This window comes from Bombus vosnesenskii, unplaced genomic scaffold (genome assembly GCF_011952255.1).
Source record: "Bombus vosnesenskii isolate JDL3184/JDL3185 unplaced genomic scaffold, Bvos_JDL3184-5_v1.1 scf7180000013305, whole genome shotgun sequence".
Lineage (NCBI taxonomy): Eukaryota > Metazoa > Arthropoda > Insecta > Hymenoptera > Apidae > Bombus > Bombus vosnesenskii.
Genome location: NW_022882954.1, coordinates 2,902,252 through 2,927,734, shown reverse-complemented (window position 1 = coordinate 2,927,734; position 25,483 = coordinate 2,902,252). Strand labels below are relative to the sequence as shown.

The 25,483-nt window shown below is 37.4% G+C and overlaps 1 protein-coding gene across 3 annotated transcripts in view; it reads left to right on the top strand.

The window, feature by feature from the left end:
- Nucleotides 1-25,483, top strand: part of LOC117234579 (GTP-binding protein RAD-like) — a 78,709-nt gene that overhangs the window by 11,988 nt on the left and 41,238 nt on the right. For 2 of the 3 annotated variants that reach the window (XR_004493541.1, XM_033495953.1), the window contains exons 2-4: nucleotides 5,420-5,632; nucleotides 7,531-7,569; nucleotides 8,774-9,020. Coding sequence is in view for 2 of the 3 variants with exons in the window: in XM_033495953.1 (XP_033351844.1) it covers nucleotides 5,420-5,632; nucleotides 7,531-7,569; nucleotides 8,774-9,020 (499 nt within the window). In the remaining variant the exon portion in view is untranslated. The remainder of the gene's footprint in view (nucleotides 1-5,419; nucleotides 5,633-7,530; nucleotides 7,570-8,773; nucleotides 9,021-25,483) is intronic. The other variant, XM_033495954.1, reaches the window with a different exon arrangement.

The following is a 25,483-nucleotide window of genomic DNA, read 5'->3' as shown; positions in this document are numbered from 1 at the left end:
GCAAAAGCTTCCGTGAAAAGAGAAAAGATATCAACAGTTCGTTGGAACGGAAAAGGGGCGATCGCAACGTGACTAACAGAGAAGAAGTTTAATTTTGTTCCGTGGCACGGTTACACGCACTGATTACGCCGTCTCCTCGAGTCTCGAAAGAAACCAATCTCATCGAAGTTTTAATAAGTCTCGTCCATCAAAAGGGTAACCAATAACGATGACCTATTACCTAGATTTTATTCCTGCTCGTTCGAACGAATCGAACGACGATGGTCTTCCGATGGAATTCTTAACGATAAAAACGCTGCAATTATCGTTGCAGTACGCATTGGTATCGCTTCTTTCTTTTCTCATTTTCTTTTTTATTTTAAATCGCAAAAGCAATTAAGCAGTGAAGAAGGGAAGACGTCTCTTTTCATTAGAGATACATAAATTTCATTAAGAGATTTACAACGACGTTACAACGTGATAACGATATACGCGAAATGTTAAAACGTAGAACTGGCCTTACAGTTAATCGGCGATCATATAAATAACTTGGAGGAAATTGCTTTCGATATCGCGGAAATAATTACATAATCGTTCGCACACATGCAATTATATGAAATTATTACCAGGCGAAAATCGATTCTCTGATTGTCCGGTTTTAATTAAAATTCGGTAATACGTTACAGGTAGTAAAAAGACCAATAATTCGCTACGTTTTAAATATTACAATAAAATTGTCGATATTGAAGAGCGATCAACGATAACCATCACTGTTATTACTTTCACGCAGGAAACAATAATTCTACCACTAGTTTCAAACAATTTCAGTTCGTTAACGACCTGCTATAATTTGCGAAACGGTCGATTATGTCGTCGATAGCGAGTCCACGCTGTCTCACCAGCATATAGAACCGTTTTAAATCGTCTTCGACAAAATTGTCTCTCTGTGTGCTCGCGACCTCTTAATTCACAGCGAATAATTGTAAATCCTTCCTTCCTTCCTTCTTCGCAGATACGCGTGAATAATTAAGTGGAATTAAAGTCGGAGAACTTACCAAGGTATAGGTACCTTTATTTATCGAGCTCCTCGACCCGGTTTCCCTTCGGCCAGATTCGCAGCAGGCGCTGGATTACGAGCAACGTAATTTTAGTAGCCAAAATTGTCGTCCTTCCACTCGTACAAATTCAAAATCACCGTTGATTACTTATCGCCAGGAATAATTCGACGGACGCGAGCCGATCCTACGAGAGTTTAAGTTTTATCAATTTTAACGAGCGTTATTCGAAGATCATGGAACGTAGAATGTAGGTCGTGCGAATTGCCATTAGCGTTCGGCGTATCACACGCTGGCAAACAATTGTCATAGAAAATTTCTTTTCCCCTCGAATTCAGATAATCGTCTCCGCTGCTACGTACGCGAATTACGGGCATATCACGTATCGCTTTTCCGTTCGATGTTCATATTTCGTAGAGCGAAGCGGAAATCAAAGGTCTGATCCCGCAAATCTGCGCCGTTCTGTCAGACTTTGGATCGCGCTCTACCGTGAACTTTCAAATTACGGGCTGATTACTCGTCAGCCATTCCGATTTTGTCTCGGAACATTGAATCGGCCGCTGGAAACGCTGATTTAATTAGAACAGAAACTCTCAGGATTACAGGATGCTTCGCATTAAGCGTCTTTTAAAAATAGCCGAATACCATCGTTGCTTATTCGAATTGTTTTCCTCTTTCTTTCTGCTCCGAGAGTAATTTCATTTTATATTTACTCGGATGAAAATTGTGCCGCGCGATGTAATCCCACTGAATATATGTATACGATATAATTTGAACGTAATCACGTTGCCTCGCGTATAAGTAAGATAATGATGATTGATGTTAAATGTATTATCGCGTTAGCCTGGATCTGGCTGAAAGTGTGATCTTCGTTCTATGCGATTTTGGTATTACGTACTTGCAGTGTTACAGAAAAACATCGATGAATATCGGACGTACCATAATGTCAATTGTGAAATTTCATCGTCAAAGGCAACAAGCTTTGTTATTCGTTATTTTTGTCATTTATTACGGCTAATAGAGAAATTAATTTCGTCGAATGTTCCGCTACAAAATGTACTCAACTTCAGGATCAGTCTTACCGATAATATTCATCGTTTGATCGGTTACAAATCTGTGCCAAAGTTCAGTGTAAGGTACATCGCCACGTCAGCCACGAAACATCAAACGAAGGAACCATTTTTTATTCGAAGGATTCCATTGCGGCGGATGAAAAGAGAGTTGTGCGTTTCGTCCTGGGACTACCGGTGGACTCGTCAGTAAGGCTATGCCCGGTAGTCCCTGCCTTAGACGTAGAGGGAGTCTCGCTAGGTGCGGTATTTGTATCAATCGCTCATATGTTCGACCGCTAGCGAGTTAGACAGACTCGTCGTCGTAGCCCTCTAGTGTTGGCGGTTGGTACCAGCGGATCGCCCGGGAGGTGTTGCGCCGCGTTGATGCCTCAACCTGTCGGCGTCCTGTTGATACCGATCCGCCATATCATATACGCACAAAGTCTAATTTTTCCTTTTCCACGTCATCCTCGTTAACACATTTGCATTGCGTATAATACTTGATACGATGGTAGAACTCGTCGCTTCGCTATATGCTTGCGAAAATGAACTTGCTTCGAATTCCTTCATAAACGCTGTTTGATTCGAATAAAACATTCATAAAGCAGATCGTACCGAGTCCGAAATACCTGCGAACGTTATTGCGAACATTTTGCGTCCGCAGGATCGTTTGGCGCGAAATTGCGAATGGTAAATGAGGTAGTTGCAGTGGCTCAGAAATGGATCCCGTATCGAACATTACGACTTTATCGTAAAATCACATTTCCCTATGTCCCACCTATGCGTACAGGGTGTTCGTTGGAGAACTTCGCGATGAATTTTCTGGAAAGGTACGCGTTCTAGGAAGAAGATATTCGGGAGGAAAATATCGCGATTTCCAGATGGAAATCTAAATACGCTCCACGTTTTTCATCTCTTCGAAGCTTCCAACCTAACGCGTACTTTTCGACATCGAACGTGAAATTTTCAAACGGACACCCTGTATATATATATAGCTCCTATCTTGGAATTCATATAAGTGTGCGGACACTTAGTATAGTAAGTACGGGCGCAAATCGACCATTCACGCGGAATGGAAGCCATTTTCAGCGGAAGACTCTCAGATTCGGGTTTGCGATGTAAAGCGATTTTATGGCTGATACGCGGCCGATAAATCTTCAAGATACGAGCGAAATAGAATGAAGTTATCGTGCCTGACACCGCCAACCGCTAATTTAATTGGCTAACTCGGTCAGGAGTCATTATCGACATTCCGGAGGAGTAAACCGGACTTAACCAGTCGCAGACTCCACTCGAGTCAGGCATATTTCAATGAATTAATTAAACGAGATGCGCAATAAATACACGTATTTTTCGTAAACGTCGATCAGAAATTTTAACGCGTGATATTTTCGTAAAAAGTATATTTAGAAATCGTATTTTCTTATTAATGAATATGTACGATGAAAGGAACAAGTTTATTTGGAAAATTGAAAAAGGAGACAATTTAAAACTTAGATTATTAGTGAAATATTTCAATATTTTTTCTTCTCTTCTGAATCGAGGTTCGATTTTTAAACGTGGAAATTTTATTCACATTTAACGATTAAATATTCGCGTCACATGTTCCTCATAATCTGAAAGTGTAGTCTCAAATGAAACGACAAATTTACGAGTAACACGCTACAGTCAAATAGGTAATTTCTATCTAAATATTCGTAATCGTTCGAGTATTTAAAATATTCCTTTGAAACTAAACTTTATCTAAATTTAACAAGTTAACATTTATATCACGGAGATAAACGTGTAAAGATAAACGTAAAATAAAAAGAATTCTGGAATTACAAAATGTATGAGTACGCATAGGTAGTAACTGAACATTACGCCTACACTGTAAAAATGTCGTAGTTTATTAATTAATAAACTGCTGTCAAAGGTTACGGGTTATTCTGAAATAAATATCGCCATAAAACAAGTACCGTAGTTAATAAACTGTATCAAAAATTTTGTTGAGGTTTAGAAGCAAATAAATGCTTGAGATAATTAATATTTCCAACTAAATTTACGGAGTCTAACGTCACTCTATGGTCCTGCAGGAAAATTTTAATACAACGTGCTCGAAGATGAAGAACAGTTCGGAATAAAACCAGTTGTACTGGGTTGGCAACTATGTGATTGCGGATTTTATCATTACCACCTAATGACAAAATCCGCAATCACTTAGTTGCCAGGCCAATAGAAACGTTCGAGTACTTTTGTGCCACTGTGTGTGGAGCCTGTCCGAGTCAGTGATTTGCTTCTAATTATCACATTATCCTATTCGAAAACATCAATTTTATTATCATTCGTTTTACTTAAGGTTCTACCATTTTGCACGGCGAAAATATATAAAAAGCGAAACGTAAAATACAGCAAGGCAAGTTACAATCTCAAATGATAGTATTTATACGTTCTGAACATATATCGTATGCAGTATAATGCAGTACGATTAACCTAAACTTACATTAATATCATACAGTGTATTTAGAGCTAACAAGGTAGCTTACAATATCATAATCGCTGATACAAGTTAATATGTTTGAGAAAATGAGGAAGAACTTCTTCCCTTTTCTATTTATTTTTTTTTTTTTTTTTTTTTGGTTGTGTCCAATCCTCAGTCTGGCGAGAATAATTCGCTCTTTCGCGTTAAATAAAAATGCTGGACATTTGTCAAATACATTTAGATGTATGTTTATGTGTCTACGTGTAGGCGCGTTTCTCGAAAAATCAATTTGACAACACAAACTACGGATACATATCGGGAATATATCGTGCAGAGCGTGCTAGGAATGACAAAAGTTGCAGTTACGCCAAGAGGAAGCATTTACACTTTGCCAATATTTGACTACAAGACTCCTGGACAATTCAACGCGACGTTAGAAGCGACGAAACAAGGACTCGACGCTCCTTTATCCTTGCTCACTGTCAAGCTCTGACAACGATAAATAACAAACTTTAATATTAATCGCAAACAAAGAAAATAATATTACCCAAGAAACAACGTTACCATGAACTTTAGGAATACAGCGGGCAAACTTCACCGCTAATTTTAATCGTGTCACCTAACTTTGAATGCTATCAACAGAACGCAACACCGTCTGCCCGTTTTCCGTCGCAATGTTCGAACGTCTTGCCACCACGAAACGACTAATCTCGATGATGAATCTGACCGCTAAGATTATCTCGATTTCGCACAAGTGAAAAACGACGTCTACGATCGCCAGGCCTGGTAGAAACGAGTTTGGCGCGCGCGCGCTAAGAAAATAGCAGGCCAATTGAATTACGTTTCGCGCTAACTGAAAGTGGTCCTTTCAGAAAACAGGAGGCCTCGAACTCCGACTCGAAGAGCAGACGATGGAGCAAAAGGGCGTTTCAGAGGAGAAGCAGCGAGGTGGAGGTTCGTCTGCATCGCACCTCTTTCACAGGATCCCAAGGACACTCGAGCGTCGATGGTCCAAAGTCGCCGACTCCATCGAGACGTCGTAGCTCTAGCATAGCGGTAGCCAGGCCGACTCCTGACTTGCACAGGTATGCGTCTGAAGGGATAAGTTCCTTTGGCTACGTTACTCGTTGGCAGAAAAGTTTCCCTGGTTAGAAAGTTCGGGATCGAGATTACCAACTTGGCGTTTTTTACACCCAAATTCCGGAAATCTGGCTTCTCTTCGACTTCATTGGCGCTGAGAAATTTTGCTTGCCTCTTTTTTCCAATCCTTTGAAACATTTCTTCTTTTTTTTTTTTTTTTTTTTTTGATAATTTCATTGGTTACAATTGCAAAGCTAATTTCTTTTTGCCATGAATATGAATAATAACGACGTAGCAGATATTAGCTACATTTGCCCTCACTACTTGTCTAATAGCCTCGCTAAGCGACGCTACAGCTGAGAAGGTTTTTTTCTCTTGTATACTTCGTTAAAACAGAAGCAAGAAACGGAGTGCAGTTGAAACTTCTCGATACCATTATAAGAATTAGGGCAGAACTTTTACTCTGAAACAAGCGACGCAAAGATTTTGTCGTATCTGAACAAACGCTTGACAATTCAACCACAAAGAAAGTTTACGAATGTAATTTCAACGAAGAGAACCTGGACTTCAAACTTCTCGCAATTTAATTACAAAAAATATATTTCGATACGTTTGCCTTGCTCCTGTCTATTTTTTTTTTTTTTTTAGCATTGTTTGGCTGAAACCTGAGAGTTCAAGTTGGCAATCTTACTCGGGATCTGTAAAGACGAATTGTATTAATTGCACGACCTGTTCTAAAGACGATATCTCGATGGCTCGTTAGAGAAATATTCGCTCGTTCGCTTTTTGTGAAATTTGACTCCTCGTTTACGACGAATAGCTCTCGACCGTTTCTTTACGCTATGTAAAAATCACGTTTACATCTACTTGAGAAAATTCCTGAAAAATATTAATCTTGTTTACGTTTTTAAATAAATCGCCCTTTTTAAATCTGTTGATTTATTCGTGCGTGTGATGTATCGGTAGAACATTCGTGGAAAATATTCAAATTCGCATGAAAAATTTCTTCGGTGCCCGAGGGCTTAATACGAATGTTCATCGGTATATTAAAAGAGCTACCTTTTCTGCTAGAAAGAGCATAAATAAATTACCAAGTTTACAATATAAGTTTTAGTTACAAAATTATTATCGCGTAGGGCTTTGAATTCAGAATCGGAGTTGAGCAAACATTGTTGGAAAATGGGCTAAAATGGGGATGGACAGGTTTTGCGTATTGGTAATGGCCAATCTTTTGACGATGTTACTGTGAATAAAACCTTTCGGAAATTATGAATTTTATTCAACTCGCTGTAATTGCAGTTTTGTTTAATTCATTTACAATATCTTGTTTATGAAAACGGTATTATACGTAATCGTTTACTCCTCTTTTTCCAGTCTAAAAATTATAAATCGACGATTGTTATAAATAAATTAATTATGCATTAACGCGTTCTTTGATATATTGAAGGAATGCACAAAAGAGCAAATATATAAAATAACATACTATACCGTTTCAGTTGTGCTTCTTTTATTTTCAGATTATCATTCAATGAATTATTTCGCCTAATAATTTAACAAATAATTCATTGGCATAATTTGTTCAGCAATTATTTAAATGGAATCAACTCATCCAATAAAATATTATTAATATCGATAAGTCCATTAATATTTAATCGAAGTAAACATAAAATCTGATAAATATTGATACTGTTTATTATTTAATTTCATTACCTTTATGTATAAAATTTTAAACAATGAGTAGTTTCTACGTGAGAAATAATAATAACACGATATAGATATCGACGATTTTTTTAAATAAAATATGTTACGTTTATGTCTAAGAGAATGTTTTAAATAACCTTTTCTATTTACTTTCCATTTTTGTTTTTTCTTTTTTCTTTTCTTTTTTTTTTCTTTTTTGGAGGAAACTAGTTGGCCCTTTTTTACACCACAGTATCATACAGTTAAGTTTCTGCATCTAAATATTCTTCTGTTCAGTTCTGTTTTTAATCTGAACTTTTTATACGGCTGCGTCTTTGCAATCGCTCGTGTAATTACTTTCTTAATTACTTTCAACTTTGAAAACTTTCAAATTATCCGAAACTCTTTAAAGCTACTCGCGGCTTTTTATATCATTATACATTGACCTGTTTATACAAAATAACCGAAATAGGAATTTTGATTTTCTCCGCGAAACATTAATTTACAGCACTATACTAGTGGCTGTATGAAAAGTTCATACGTAACACGAATCGAAAGAATTTTTTACGTATTATTCTTCCCAATTTGGCGTACGATATATTGTAGCCTAAAATCCAATTTTTTTTTATCGTAGATTGTATACGAATTTGGCTATTGAATCCTAATAAAAATTGCAGATAGCATTTATAACTGTACCAAAGAAAACTTCATCGAATTCCATTTAATATCACGTCAAGTAGTTTAAAATAAATAGTTTAAAACTAACATATAACATATTTAAGCAGTGAAAAATCCTCAACAATACAAATACACGTAGATACGTACAATGACCACAAGAAGTAGATATTTGCACGTACAATGCTGTTACTTTCTACTTGTTAGAAACTCTAGTTAGATTTTCACTGGTTTCGACAGTGCGCGCGGTATACGCTACACGAAGTTAGAAATTCGCTAAATTTAGCTCTTTAATCCTTAGACAAAATTCAGGACGAGCGAATCACACAGCCTTCTGCGTACAGTCCGACCTTAAGGGAAAATATCCTGTCACGTTACCGTAGGTTACGATTTTCTGCAACAACGCTAGGCGTTTGAAACCGCTGGAAAAATGGCACCGTGTGATCGCTGATAGAGCAAAACACTGTTATCGCAAACATATGCGAATTAGTAATTTGCGCTCGAATAATTGAAAACGTTGCCAATAAAGCAAAATAACAGTATTTAAAATTTCTCTGTATTGTTAATCGTATTGCAGCAACAACTTGCTTCCTTCTCTGTTTATTTATCGTATTTCTTTCGGTATCAACGGAGTAGAAACATTCTTTATTTTCCGTCATCATGCTGCGTAAAGATACTTTTCTATCGCTTCTGCTTTCTCATTATCATCTAAATGCAATAACTTACACCTATCTTACTATCGAAACCTACAAGTAAAATCTCTCATTAAATTCTCCTCGCCCCAACAATAGGTTTCTACAAGCAGAAACCGGCCCTTGGGGTCATTTATCGCCCTCGCCGAGGAGTCCCACAAGAACCCCGGCCATAAGTCCTGGAACAGCGTCCTCTTCGTCTCACTTGAGTCCAGGCACGAGCCCAGGTGGACCAAGTCCAACTAGCCCAGCTGGTACAGCTGGTTCAGCGTCAGGATCCCGAGCTCCAGGACCAAAGCAATATCGCGGAAGGACCAGCAGTATGCCGGCGGTTCCACGACACAGAGTGAGTCGTTACTTACAATCGTCATATTTTCTAATGAAACGATCTTTTTTCTTTTCTTTTTTTTTTTCTCTTATCAAATTCCACGCGTTTCATCTTCGCGGTATTAAATGTCTGTAGTTACGTGACGATATTACCAAACTCTACACGGAGCTTAATATACAGTTGATAGAGCCTTCGATATGCCAATTAACAGGGAAGCTATTTGATGGAACTTTCCAATACTAGAACAATCACTTTCCTGATATTAACTTTCATTCGTTCAAACAGAGATCAAAGAGATGGCGAATTTGCTTTAACATCGGAGGGCTCCCTACCTTTTTGGCGCCCCAAACTATAGAAATTGTCGACGCGAGAGGGTCCATTACATTCCCTTTTTCCATTCGCCGTTTATGCTCTAACGCGTACGACGATGCTAACGTTGGTCGAAAAGAATCGTCGCTTCGTAGGAACGTAAACGTAGTCCATTAGACGCGGCGATACGTCCACGCCAGTGTACAGTCTGTAGAGGACTACGTAGAGGATAGTTGATCGTGAGATTTATACGACGAGATTGCTCGTTGTCGAAACTGTCAAGTGTATTTAAAATAATTCATAAATAAATACAGGTAATGTCGTTAAGACGCTCGTACTAACGAATTCGCTAAGACACTGTATAATCGCTGATACAGGGTGGTTGGTAACTGGTGGTACAAGCGAAAAGGGGGTGATTCTACGCGAAAAAAGAAGTCGAAAATATAGAATAAACATTTTTCCTTTGAGGCTTTGTTTTCGAGAAAATCGACTTTGAATTTGCGCTCGGTACGCGTGCACTTTATCACGTCTTGTTATAACGGATATCTCTGTAGATCGTTGTCTCGATGGAAAAATTAAAAAAAAAATTTTATTCTATATTTTCGGCTTCTTTTTTCGCGTAGAATCACCAACCACCCTGTATACTCGCTGATTAGATCGCTGATAGATATTCGATGGATACTCGTAGACACTCGTCGGTAACTGCTAGATACTGTAATCCTTACGATCGCGTCTGTTTATTTATACTGATCGGGGGAGAGACGGAAAATTCACATTCGTCGAATGTTCATCCTGTGTTCGAGGGTTGCACGTAGCGGCGACATTGTTTTGCCCGGAGTTTATTTATTACTACATTACGTGTTTTCTAACGATATTGATACTCCGAGGCAAAACAACATGATTTGAATCGTCCTCTAGCTCATGTGTCGCTACAAATTTAAGAAGCGGTCAGTAAGAGATTTTAAGCATAAAAAGAAGATTAAAAAGGAAACACCCAACAGATCTCACAAAGGACATAATCTAACAAACACGATGATGGTACCCCGCTGGGGGTAGCCACCCACATGTTATATTAGTATACCGCTATAATATTTTACCAAATGTCCTACTGGACAAATTGTAAAATTTAAATAAATAAATAAATAAAAAAAAAGTAAGAGATTTTGTCTCGCTGCAAGACGCTTCCACCCTACATCGCTACATTCGTTTACAGCTGCGACGTCGTACTCGCCCCCGCTACTGACAATTTCAAGCCGAGTTTACACTGTTTCGCTTTACATGAACACGGCGGATGAACGCTGCTTTCATCTGGTTTCATCCGCGCATGAAACAAGAATGAAAGCGGCGTTCATCCGCCGCGTTGTTGCCAAGTGAAAGAGCGTAAATTCGGCTTTAACGCCAGTTTCCGTGACGGAAACGCGCAGCGACGAAAACGAGTGGCCGCTGTTTCGCGGACAGGTGCACGTTACTTTACAATGACGTTAGGATCAACGCGTTTAATACACGAAGCGATGCTTCGTGGATAGAGCAGCTCTCTTTTCGAACGTTAGGCTAACAAAATATTCGAATAGTAGACGGTTGTGCTATACTTGGCTCTGCTATACTCTACACACTAATTAATTAGCACGTAGCCAACGTGTATACGTACGTATTGCGTTTCTGTGGCTCGCATTAATTTGCCAAAGCATCGTCGAATGTGCCGTGTCACACGGCGCGCAAAAGCGTCTGCTGCAGCAATATCGACAGTTTAATACGTTCCCTGCCACGTGTACTGTTTCCGAGACACGCTGAACTTTTCATTCGAGTAAAACGATACTGCTGTTGTTAAGGAATAAAGGATGGTAAAACGATCGACAGACTCGTAACAAAAACCACGGAAATTTGTGCAAATTTCTTTGATAGTAATGCATTTTCATTGACGAAAGCGACGAAAGCCGATATCCATGTTCTGGCACAGTACAAACGAACGAAGATTAAATGGTTTTATCGCATAAAAAGCGAATTTTATCAATCTGATGATTGAATTAAAAAGGGAACATAAAGGTATAGCAACGTATAGAAGGGATACGTACGTAAAAAATATGCGTCAAATAGATCGAAAATACGTCACGATTATTAAAGTCTTATCACTGTAACGATATCGTTTGTAATTTAAATTTTAATAAGCTATAAACGGGTCTCTTCGCGTCACTTACAGTTAATTGATGAGCTTTATCGTAAGCTTGTTTGCTGCAACGTTTCTCTTATGGCCATCTATCCTGCAAAGTATGATAATAGGCCACGTGCTTTTGTGTCCAAACTTTTTATAGACAGTACATCCATTTTTCTCTGTTATAGACTGTTCAAGATTTATCGACAATCTTTCCCTCTTCTTGAATTCTCATAAAATATCCATTTCCTGCCACCTGTTACGACTTTCTACGAGAAACTTTCACCCCTATTTTCATCTTCCATTTATCATAAACTCTTTTACGCTGCTATTTTAAAGCTGCAACTATCGTGTCTCGAAGGTTGATAAATTATTATCGTTGATTGGAAGAGAACACTTATGGAAACGAGCCAATTTTAGCAAACGATTTATTAGAAAATCTAGTAGATACACCAGCGATTGTTAACTTTGTACGTTTAAGGATCGAATAACCGTCGGCCTTCTCATAAAACGTCCCTCGTAAAACGCCATAAAAACATAAACCAAGCGATCCGGCACAAATCGTCCGCAATTCTGCTGATAGAATGGACGCCGTGGGATCGAACGGTTCCCTTTAAGTTGGCAAATTTTCATCGGTGCCGGTGAAAAGCTCGGACAAGATGCTCCCTCGTTAAAACAATGGAACTACGTGTTAGCAACAAGATCGATAACGGTCCGGTTTCATTAATTTCTGTTTCTGTTGCCAACAGCCAAGTGAAATACGACGCCGCTACGTGATACACTTTAGCAACGTGCACGTGCACCGCGTGAACAAAAATCGTTGCGTAGCCGGCGTTTGTAAAACTGCGGGTTGGCATCGACTATTATACTCCGCTCGTTGCATCGGGCTAACAACGAGGCGCGCTTCGCGTGATCAAGATCTCGCGAAATAGCTGTTAACGAGAAAGGAGAACGCTACGGCGTTGTATTCAAATGGAATTTTGATAAGCGTGCTTCGAGTATCTTCTTCTTCTTCGCTCTGGTTTTATGCGTGGCATTTCCGTGAAATGCATATCACGTGCGATCCTAAAATTAAATCTTGCGATTTGCGATAACATCTGGTGATACGGTTGTCGATAAATTCTATATGTTCGTGAAAATATTTGAACGTTTACCATAGAGAACGTTCACCAAGATATTACAGATGTGTATGTCGCGTAAAACATTTGGATATCTTGTTGGAGTCGTAACGAAACGTCGTGATTTTATATTAGCAAAATTCGCAGCCAATTTGAGAACAGTGATTACGAGATACGTGTCATCCTACATCCCACTGACCTCGCTAAAGAAATAAAATAGTCAAACTGGTATCCAGCTGGGGATAGCCATCCGCGTGTTATTTAGCAATTAAATTAGAAAAATTTACCAAATGTCCAGCTGGACAAATTGTAAAGTACAAATTAAATAAGAAAGAAAATTCTATAAAGAAGGCTAAAAAGAAAACACCCCACTGATCTCAATAAGGAAGTAAAATAGACAAACTTAAAGATGGTATCCCGCTGGGGATAGCCATCCACGTGTTATTTAGCAATTAAATTAGAAAAATTTATCAAAAGTCCATCTGGACAAATTGTAAAGTACAAATTAAATAATAAAAAATTCTACAAAGAAGACTAAAAAGAAAACATCCCACTGACCTCAATAAGGAAATAAAATAGTCAAACTCGAAGATGGTATCACGCTGGGGGTAGCAATCCACGTGTTATTTAGCAATTAGGTTAGAAAAAATTACCAAATGTCCAGCTGGACAAATTTTAAAGTACAAATTAATAAAAAAAAAAATTCTACAAAGAAGACTAAAAAGAAAACACTCCACTGACCTCAATAAGGAAATAAAATAGTCAAATTCGAAGATGGTATCACGCTGGGGGTAGCAATACACGTGTTATTTAGCAATTAGGTTAGAAAAATTTACCAAATGTCCAGCTGGACAAATTGTAAAGTACAAATTAAATAATAAAAAAAAGAAAAAACGTGTCATCTTGAAAATACGCGGTGTCCCATTTGAAGCGCGCAATTATTAATCATTGGTCGTAAATCTTCTCTAGGTGGATGCGCTTCCGAAATTTTCAGCTGAAACTTTGTTTCTTTGTTTTCTTTTTGTACGGAATTGCGTGTTTTTGTTCAGGTAGGTAGGTTGTAGTTCGCACCGTGACGAATTCATCCGACTGTAATATGTCTCCCGTGTCAGATGCCAACAGAGGGACGAAAATGTTCGGATAATGGAACTCTGGAATAGTAGAACGATCTCTTCTCTCATTGTTAAATTTTATTTGCTCGAGCAGACATCGTGGAAATCGTCAGTTCGTTTTAATATCCGAGAACCTCGTATTTCTCTACTGTCACGCAGATTATCTGTGAACCGTTAGGATATCTGAAAAACTATAAAACATACGAAAAAATGATTGAAACGAATATAGTAGCGTATGAAGGGACGTGTATCGTGCTGTTATTTATACGATCTCGAAGTGGTTTTGAAATGCCCAGCGATCCTCACGTTCAAGTTTTTAAATCCGTTTTAATATCTGAGAACCTCGTATTTTTTCATTACCGTACGTTTATCTGCGAGCAGTTAGAATATCTGAGAAACTATTAGGTCGTCCGAAAATTATCTTTCGTTTTATAAAGAAATAATGGATGTACAACATTTTCCGTTTTATATTATTTTATCGAATTACGTATGATCCATTTTCTTCTATCAAAATAAAGATCACAACGTTCGACAGATTAGAATTCATGTTCGTATAAAGATGCGTCGTTGTAAAAGACGTGTCTGTAACAGAAAGACACTTTTCCGACAACCTAATATAAAACACACGAAGAAGTGATTCAAACGAAAGTCATGAAAGAGCCCCTATCGTGCTCGTATTTATACGATCTCGAAATGGCTCTGAAATGCCCTGTGGACATTGCGTTTAAGTTTTTTAAATGGATCTCTCTTATTCTTTGTGCCGTTTGTCTTGCAGCTGACGTCAGGACATTTTGCACAAGATAATACCGAGATACGAGAGCCATGCCACGGCATTAATATTATATCCGATGTACAGCGCAAACAAATTGCACACTGGAATTATAGACGCGCGCGAAACGATATCAACAACAATGGTCGAAAAATGTCGGAGGGAATCCCGCAGGATCAAGAATCGCATTTACGCGAATCCCACTCATTTGTGGATCGTCATATTGGACTATTCTGCACACGTTGCAACGCGTTACATTACACGCGTAAAATCGCCTCTTCTCCACGCTGTATACATCGAGTAATGCTAACGCCGTTGACACAGTAATTCTGTCGGTTCATCTCTCGAAATTGTCCTGTAGAAAATACATACGTACGTACGCAGTATTTTGGAAATGTTCTGACGTCAGTCATGAGAATGTGTAATAAAAAATAAATAAAAGAGATGCGTTTAAAAAATTAAAACGAGGCTTGCCTCGAGATCGTACAAATATCAGCTCGTAAACATCAGCTATCGTCCGAAACATTTTTCTTTTTTTTCGTATTTTCTACAATTTTCGAGATATTCAACTGTTCACGGATAAACATGCTGTAGATTAGTGTTCTTATTGGAATTATAAATTCGAGAAACAAACGTCGAACGACTTTTCTTGAGATTTCCTTCGTATCGTAGATTTCCTTCGCTATCTCGACGTCCAGCATCGGAAGTTGTAATCATCGTTCACTTCTTTTCAACGGCCTGTGCATCACGCTCTGCATTTTGTGACTCAAACTGTACGCATAGTAGAAATATATCTCCTCTAAGCAAGACTAACGTAATAAGAGACAGCGTTAACTAGACATAAACGAAATTATATCACAACTCACACGAAACCAGAGTTTACCACATTTTGCGTGAATCAAGTTACGTTCTTAAACATTTAACGAATGATAATATACATTGACGATACAGTGGTTGATATAGTATTGTTAATCGATGTAGACGAACTGAAACATGATAGGTGTTCACGATGTAGAACGATGCTGTACCAGGCAAAACAATGTTTCGTCCATATCAGCAGCAACGGTAACTGTATATCTTTTTTCCGAATGAAAGTTATCGGCAAGCTGTAACTTACTTATCGATCCACTCTCCTATATTAATCCAATACACGTTAGGTTGTTGGGGAAGTTCGGAATGTTATTGAAGTTCACGCACACCATTTCCGAGGGTCGTAACGTTTTTGAAGTTTGAGACGTTAATACCTAAATTCTGTTGTGTATTTCGTGGAATTGGATAGGGACATAAGGAAGTCTTAACGCTAGAACTGCCGATAGTTAACACGAAGCTATTTCTACCAAAACCAGTGAAAATCACTGATCTTTAAAAAATACGTAATAATAGAATATTTTTATATTTATCGATTCACTACTTTCTTACAGAAGGAATTCCATGTTATGTAGTACATTTTTGGTATTATTTGTTGAAGTAACTACTCGAAGAGAAACTCTACATCTTTATTTGTGTATATCTGTGACCTAGAGACTGCTACTACGCAGAAATATTCTAAATAAGGAGTGGTGCATATTATTGTATGGAGTATACATTATGTTTTGGGTTGCAAGGTCTAGGAACAAAGGAACTAATAAACAGATTTCTATTTATGTTGCCTGTAGCCTCTAGCTCAAGTTATAAGCTTAACTTTTTTGGTAATGTCCTTTCGCTATAAATATATGAACGTGCTCCCTATCATTCGACTGTCTAGTAACACTAAGAGAGTAAGGATCTGAATCAGCATAAACTTATACATTATACATTACACTTATACCTTTAATTATTTCAATATACTTTTCTAATACAAATTCATCCACTCGGTCTTCAATCAGTCAACCTCAACCTCAACGTTATTAATCCATCTGGGACTGTGATCCCTAAACGAGGGTCGACGCATTTATAAAATTGTGGAACCAGTCATTTTGACTGCTGTGGCATTTCTAGCGTTAGCATCTAGCGATCTAGCGATCGATCCGGAATTTTCCTGATAACCGATATCATCGTATCGAACGATACGCGGTACAAATTTGAAAAACGCGTGGGAAGTTGTACAAAACGAAGAAACTGCTTAATTGGGGTTCGATAAACAGATTGCAGGACCCTTTTACACTTTGACAAGCGCCAGTCATTTTGACTGGTATTGGTATCAGTAGCCTCGATACAAAATTATTTTCAGTTTGAATACATAAAAAAGAAAATGAAATTCATTATATTATTCTTTTAGTTGTCGTTGCGAAAGTCATTACATCATTGCGGAAAAAAATATAACACGAAGTAGGAATTTTAAAATGAAATTGTAAAACCAGTCAGTTTGACTGGTGTGGTAGTTCTAGTGTTAAGTACATTGTAACCTGCAGTATCCGGGTTAATGTGGAGATATAAATCTCCCGATGAGGGAATTTTCAGATAATAGAACTCACTCATCATTTATAATTTCATAAATATATTTCGAAACCAATAATACAAGGCCAATTACAGAGAATACGATACAATGTAAATTATATGTAAAGTTTCCTAAATTATTTATGGATTTTACGTCTTGTATTTTTTTTTCTACTGCTAAATCAAATTTTGCATTATACTCTGTTTGTACCTCGAGTGATCTAATCGTAAATCCTCTTTCTAATAATAGCCATAAACACTTCGAAGCAACAGGGTCATTCATCCCCAATTTCACCGTAATCTTCTCTTCTCTCCTTCGGTTTCATAGCTGAAAATATTGCTATTTTTGTTTGTATTTATCCAAATTTCAACACTTCTTCTTTTCACGTGTATCTAGATACTGGCATTTCTTTGTACTTATTTTCTACAGTCACTGTGTATTAAAATACAGCGTAATAATAACATAAATCGTAATACCTGTTACACCTTTGTTTTCAAATAATTTTTAAATTACTATACCTCCTAAAAAAAAAAAAAAATGATCGTCTCATAAACAACAACTTGCTAAAAGCCTCGGCGTACTCGAGTTTCTAGTAAAAACGAAAATATACGCGCACGTTGTTTTAATAAAAAAAAAAAAAAATAGTAAACGTTAATAATTCTACGAGTTGTTACGACTCTAAATGATAAAACAAAGTATCTGAAAGTTGGAATAAATTGCAACACAGTTAAGTGAAAGTACTACTTTAATAACAATATCGGACGTTTAATACGAACGGTCACAATACATAGGCGAGAAACAAGCGGACTCGAAAAGTTGGAAAAAATAAAATGAAAGAAAAAAGTAGACATCAAAAAGCGTTCTTACAAAAGACAATTCGAAACGTGGACAATCGGTTGTTCACGCTTCGATTTCGAAAGCCAAGCCGACTTTGTGACCGCCTCTCGTCACATTGGCACAATCGATGTTAAATGACAGACTTAACGTGGCGTTCTCGTCGAGTTTCTGCTGCAAGCTCAAACCCAACTGAAGATCGGTGTTGAATTTACAACGGAACGTGGATCCTTCGTCGATGTTACATTTCGCCGCGGCGCCTAGCGTCCATTTCTGGATTCCACCGCTTCTAGCTAGAATACCGTTGATTGCCGCGTCCCAATCCGAGTTTACTTGAAAAATTACAGAAACATCGTTTATTTCGTCGTTTCCATCGGCTGAAAATACTTTCTTTCTTTTTTCTTTTTCACATTTTAATTGACATTCGTATAGATCTGTCGGTTCGCAAATTTTTTACATTGTTACATTTAGATTCAGAAATTTACAGACCTACAGATTCGTAGACTTACAGATCCATAGATTCGTAGATCTGTACACTTTATTAGTTTAGAGGTTCTGGTATTTCCACATTTTGAGATCCACAGATTTGTAGAATTTAGCAACGCAAAGATTTAGAGAGCAGCAGATTCGCAAACAAAATTCGAGAATTTAGTAATCCGTAGATTTATAAATTAATCGACTCGTGGGTCAGCAGAGTAGAAGATTAGTGAATTAGCAGATTAGATGGATTTGTAGATTCCTAGACTTTCAGATTAATAAATTTGCCAGCACAGAAGCAAGTTAAAAATAGATAATACAATTTTCTCGCGTGGCTCTTTATCTCCAGTTATCAGAAACGCCAGCTTTGATGCTCTTTCGCAGGAGAGAATTTGTTACACAATTTAATATTTCCCTTCAGTTTCTCATTACGCAACCCACTACGTAAGATAAACTCTCAGCCAGAACGTTTGACTAAACACATCGGGAAAGATTCTAGTTACGTAAAAATCGATAACGAAAGCATATGTGCTTGCTATGCTCTTTCATATTTGAAGCACTTCGATGTATTCGCACAGCTAATCGTGAAAGCAGGAAAATCGATAGAAATCCACGGTGTAAAGAGCAAAAAGGATTTTCCATGCCGTCAGATTCATCGGTGCCAAAGTTTCTTCGCCATCGAGGCAAAGAAAAATGTCACGTTAACGAAACGAACGAAACGAAAAGGGGAGAAGAAAAACTCGAGCTTTCGTGTCTCGTTGCTAGCACGTATAGCCGTGTCGTTAATTCAGGATTATTTCCAGACAGTGTCCGATCGTTTATTTTCTTTCTGATAGATCCGTAATTACAAATTAGTGGCGTGTGAAGCGTAAACACGTCGGATTATAAAATATGCATGGCAACTATGAACAGCGTGGTATCAGAACGACGCTGGCCATCGTCGTCCATTTACATCTTACGCTACAGCTGGAAACTGTGAAATAGCGTAATTTAAAAAAGCGTCGAAAAATATGAAAAATAAAAACAGCTGTGAAACGTGAACGAGAAAAATTGATCGTTTAAATTTAACATTCGAGATACGATATTACGTAACGGATTTATTTTTATATTATTATTATTATTTAATAGAATAGAAAGAGACATAGTATGGAAAAGCTTTTTTTCTCACGCGTATATGGAAAAATGTGGTACGCGTGAAAGAATTTTATCGGGGATTCAAGAAACGTTAGAAAATCGAAAATTCTAACGATAATTCATCGTTGATTATGAGAAATATTTATATCGTTTGGAAATCACGTTAAAATCCGTCAGTTCTTCTATACGATTGTTTAACATTTTGATGGAAATTCCGTCGCATGAGGATTTTCCCAGAATTCGTGTTGTGCTTTCCTCCCTTGTATTTTCATATCGAGGAGCGTACAGTTTTAGCAAACATTGAATACGAATTACGTTGTTGCTGTCTCTGCTACTGTTTGTTCAAATTTCGAAGGAAAAATTGCCTAGGGAAACATCGCCCTGTTTCCTATCTTCGAAATTAAACCGCCGAATAAATTAGAGGCGAAAAAGAAAGAAAAACGAAACAGTTACAAGTAATCGTTGTTCCTTTGCTCGATCTTTATACTCGATCGGACTGTTATAATTTCGTGTCAACTTGACACAAGAAACGATCGTGTTCCTTATGGATCTAATTTTCTACGATCTAGCGATGATATAGCGACGTTTGAGAATGCGGCAAATCCCACGAACCGTCGTCGAGAGCTTGAGAAACGAGAAAACTAAAGTCTGTAACTACTTTCCGGAAAATTTCGCTTTAAGGATAAGTCAATCGCCTTGGTGTTTACCATAAGGTGGAATAATACTATTCCATTACAACAGCATGGATTAGAAAGTAATCGAGAGAGATGGAATTTTCCCTTTTTCCTCGCAATTTCTGGCAAACGATAGCAAACAAGGAAGCTAATGTTATTGTTTCATCTTAGTCCAGGGGAACACGGTATAAATTTCAATATTTAGCGATTAAACTCGGTAATCCTCGGTCAATAGAGGCCACCAGAGACCATTGCAAAGCTATCAACTCGAACACCGTGTCCCGTGGATTGTCTACTCGGTGCAGAAGCTTTCGAGAACTTGTGACGTAGGTCGAAATTTACCGGCCATGCAACAGATAATCGACAAAAAGTTTCGAAATTTCCACCGAGGGAGGATTCTCATTTAACAGCAAAAACATATCCAGAATTCCACCTTTAACGTTTAATAAATTTCAATAAACCGTTCGGTCCTCAGGGGAGAGCTTATACGGTGAAGCGTAAACTTACCATTTTATCGTGAGAGTTGGTTAAAAAGTTGACGAGTATGAATCCATTGGAAAATAAATAAAAAGGACGATGAAACTTTTTGACCACATGTTGTTCGTTCCACTTAGGTATTTTAAAACGGTTGGCAAATATAATGATCGCTTACTTTTTAGCTGTTGTATATATGTGTGTGTGTGTGTGTATGTGTGTGTTCTAGTTTGTAAAGACAAATGTAATTCACTATAAAAAAAAAAAAGTACATTTGAAAGAACATATCGTATAATTAAAATACCTGCGAGCTGCGTTGCAAAGAAAATGAAATCCGATCGAGCCTGCATCATTTACAAAGGAAGATCCCCAGCTCGGAAATTCTAGAAATTATGAAACTTTCTGGATACGTGGACGATATATAGTGATAATATTACGCAATTTTTCCTTCTACCTAAATTCACTGTATGTGGGTGAAATCGATCTCTAGAAACTCAGCTATTTCTCGACTTTGCGTTAGAACTGGCTACGAAATTAACACATTTTTCTTACTTTAAACGATAGTGCTAATTGAAAGAAGTAACTTTTGCCTGAGAACGTATTTTCTATCTCCCGGAGTTCGCGAATTACAACGGAAAATCATAAACTAGCCGGATTTTCGGGGCTCGGTTTCACCCCCATAAAGTCGTTTGGCCAGCAAAACGAAATTCCATGGTCTATATATATCCCTTACACATCCCCAAAGTATCATAATTTTTGGAATTTGCGGCTTGGGAATTCCCCTCTTCTCTTGTTAATCTTTTATTTGCAACTTTTAACCGCTTAGCGGTTGACTCTATCAGACCAAGTAAGAATTAAGCTGCAGCGTGTAGCATTTAGGCCAACTATCACTCCCGAGTATCGTTCACCACGTGATAAAACTTCTAAATGGTAGAGTCCAACAAAAGTGATCACGGCTATCGCAAACGTCTCATTGGGAAAATATCAGGTTGTCCGAAAAGTTTCTTTCGTTTCATAAGGTGATAATGGATGAACAACAATTTCTGTTTTATATTATTTTATTGATCCATTTCGTTCTATCTCTATTATTATATTCGCGCATAATTCAATAAACTAATATAAAGAAAAAAACATTGGTGCGTCTATTATTTCCTTATAAAACGAAAGAAACATTTCGGACAACCTAACATAAATTAGAATGCGTGCGAAGCTACGCCTACGAGCGTAGGCGAACGTCTCACGACACAGCGGCGGAAATCTATCCCCGAACCTACCTCAATCTGGTAACACAACCCTTTACAACACAACAATACTACGACAATATTGCGGTAACACCAACCGATACGAAAACTGACGATATTTGCCAACGTGACACATTGTACCATTTCCGATGGACGATTGTTCGTCACAACGAACGGACCATTTCCAGTCGTGTGCGACGCACGATCTTGAATTTCCATGGCGAAATTATATGTATTTTCGGAACAGGGAACATTTACGATAGACGGGATCACGGGTCTGCCAAGTTGACGTCTCCAAGCGCAATTTTTTATAAAAAAAAAAAAAATAGACAGTATTCGTTGGTCCTCTTTGAGAAAAAAAGAAAAAAAAGGTACGATGGAATTGAAAAATTTGACATCAGCATCCAGCTGTGAATATTTTTCATCGATTTTCTGAGTGGAATATGATTGTCCGCGATTTGTCCACGTTTGTGCACATTCGTCCAACGAGGATTTTCGATTATCCACTTTGCGAGAAAAAAGAGAAAACTGATGTTTATTTTAAAAAATTTCTCATCAGCACTCAACAGCTTCCATTGATTCGTAAGTGGAATATGATCGTCCACGTCGAAAGGATCGACTGTTCCTTTGGTAGAAAAATCAATTTTCATTGAAATTATTTTCCTCTTGGAACGTTTCCTCGAAAACGACGAAATTAATGAAATTTGATAAAACTTTGCAAATACCACTTTTTATCGAAAAAAAGATCGCTTTTGTCCTTCAATTATTGTCCTACAATCAATCGTCCTAAAATTGAATGTTTCGTTCGTTTTATTCAGATATGTATAATTTTGTGTGCTAGACTAAATTAGCTGCGTAGTAGTGACACACGTATGTGAATATGAGTGTATGCAAGTATGTGTGTGCACAGCCTCTCGAAAACCAGATGAATGCAACTGTTCCATTGGCAGTGTGGTATGGAAGATGGTGAGACGAAGAAAGTGCTGAGACGCGTGCAAATGTATATCGACGATGATCCTGGAAATCCTTTATCAAATAAATCTAAAACTATTTTAATACGAATTCTAAGTGTAACCTTAGTGTTCCTTTACTTTTATTTCGGCGATTAAGATCCACAATTCTCAATGCCAAGAAACGATCGACTAATATCTTTTAACTAATATCTTGGCTGCTATATTTTTGTCTATGGAGGGGACGCTGCGACGCTGTCTTTCGTAATTGCTAACAACAGGACCGCGGACTTTTCTGCGTTTGTTTGAGAAACTCAAAAGCGCAGAATTTTACAAAATGTACATAACAATGAAAAGATACATGAAATATCCAAAGTATAGCGCTTTCTATAACACTTGATAGGTAAAATGAATTTGTAGCGAGATTTCACTTGTTCGGCTATTAAAAGTTTCTTTCGAAACTTAATCGAATCTTCGAATATAAGAAAATAATGGATACACGATATTTTTCGTGTCATGTTATTTTATCGAATTACGTACGATCCATTTTCTTCTATCAAGATAAAGATCACAACGTTCGATAGATCAGGTTTCACGTTTGTATAAAGATGCGTCGTTGTAAAAGACGTATCTGTCAAAGAAAGATACTTTTCGAACAACCCAATATATTCTGAAAAATGCGAATTGAATCGAAAAATCCACTATCTATGAATAATTATTTAGAAAGGGAGATTGCACTGAAATTCTATACTCTTGCATTCTCGTTAGTACGTGGAACGTTTTACGTTGAAAGATCAAAGTTTTTCCATTTTCGTACTTACAGTGTTTTCTATGAGCTCTTTTCGATTACGGTAAAGGACAACCTCGGGGCATAAAAGTAATTAAAAATGACCTGCTATCGAGTATGATACCTCGCGATGCTCGCTTTCTCTCGAGAATAATCCAAGTGAAATGGAACTGCAACCCCTTGTTCAATTTCCTCCGACCACAAGTTCCTTTGCGAGTGCTTGCACGATATTCGCAACATTTTAACGCAAGCGTCGTTCGCTCATCGGTCAACCGGAAACCACGATGAATTAACGGAACTATTTGCTTTACGAGAAATGTCACTGTCGTCAGAGGAACGAATTTTTGAATTTGCAGCCATTTCGCTGCTTCTTGGAGAACGAGGATAAACATCGATTGGTTAGAACGAACCTTAGGAGCTTGGAAATGTTTGTCTGCTCGAATATTGTTAATTTTTGGAAAAGAAAAAAATGTATTCGGGAGACAACTGTGTGTTTTGTACGATTCAATGTGTTCCAGCTTTTGTACGATTAATTTCAATTTTTGGCTGATGAATAATTTAAATTTTGATAATGTGAATGGGGAAAATTTCGTGGCTATCTAACGAAGGGAATTGTGACACGGAAAATAGAGTAAAGTTAAAATTGAATTTAACGGGAACTTAAATTTTATTGAATAAATTAAAAGCAAATAATGCAATTAATAAAATAGATTTGGTTGATCGATAAAAATATTGTACGTGAGAGTAATCGATTCACAGTTATCTTCGGTATATCGTGGTGATAAATATTTTTCGAATATTAATTAATATTATGATAAATATGAAATATTATTAATGATATTTGTGTTTCGTTAATAATAATTTACAGATAATTATATTTCGTTTAAATTGTCTGTAAACGAGATTCAAGTTGCTCGAAAATAAATCCCAAGTATTTCTTCTTTAATTTTTTAAAGGAAAATCGCACCCGATGCGTCAATTAACTACCGCATCGATATTAATCAAGGGAAAACTGAACCGATTATACACGTTGAATTAATTCTGTTAATTACATCAGTTGAATGTGCATTCGCATGTTAAACCAGATCCATACTAATTTTACGCTCTAAATTGCCAACGAAATTATATTACCATTACATTTACATTAACCAACGGTATCTGTTACGTTCATTCGCGTTTCTTTTGCAACGTTGAATATAAAAGATTAATAATATACTGTTTAAACAAAGAAAAAAGCAAATCGGTTTTGCTCTTGTCACGGGCAAAGAAGAAACGTGTTAAAAAACTTCAATCAAAAATAGATTGAACCAGCAGCTTCGCTATTTGTATATACTTCAAAAACTAAAAAAAAAAAAAAAAAAACTGAAAAAGCTTATAAATAGTAGACTGCGAATATTTATGCATTTAGAAGTCACTTGCATGTGAAAATATATACACGAGATGCGAAAAGATGCAATATGTATATCTTTTGAAAAGAGTATTCGTTATAATATTCCATTTAAATTCTGCTTCTTCGCTTATATTCATGGAAAAATATGAACTTACACAGACATCCACTGCCCGGTTATAAACGTTCGCAAAAATTTGTGTCTAAACATCAGCCTTCTTCGCTTTCACATTTTTTTCTACCGGCAATAACAAAGAAACGATGCAGAGATATAAAAATACAGGAAGAAAATGTTCAAGTTTTAAGGGTCAAATTACGTGCCAAGTATGTAATTAAAAAATTTGGGAATTTCATTGCAGTGGGTTTTGTTAAATAAGAGAAATGCACAAAATTTGCAGTCTACGGTCATCGTAGAATACAATGAAAATTTGTAACCTTTGTACAAGAGGGAAAGTCCGTACTCGTACGGTATCGAGGTGCATCGGAAGTGGAAACCAACGTCCTGGTAGCTGAAGGCCAATCCCAGGTCGTTCTTCGTCATTTTGTTCGTTTCCGTGTTGTAGCCACCTTGATAACCGATCAGGAGACCCTTTACTGCGGTGACTATGGAGCCCAAAATATCCACGTTCGACTGCGCGTCGCTTGCTGCG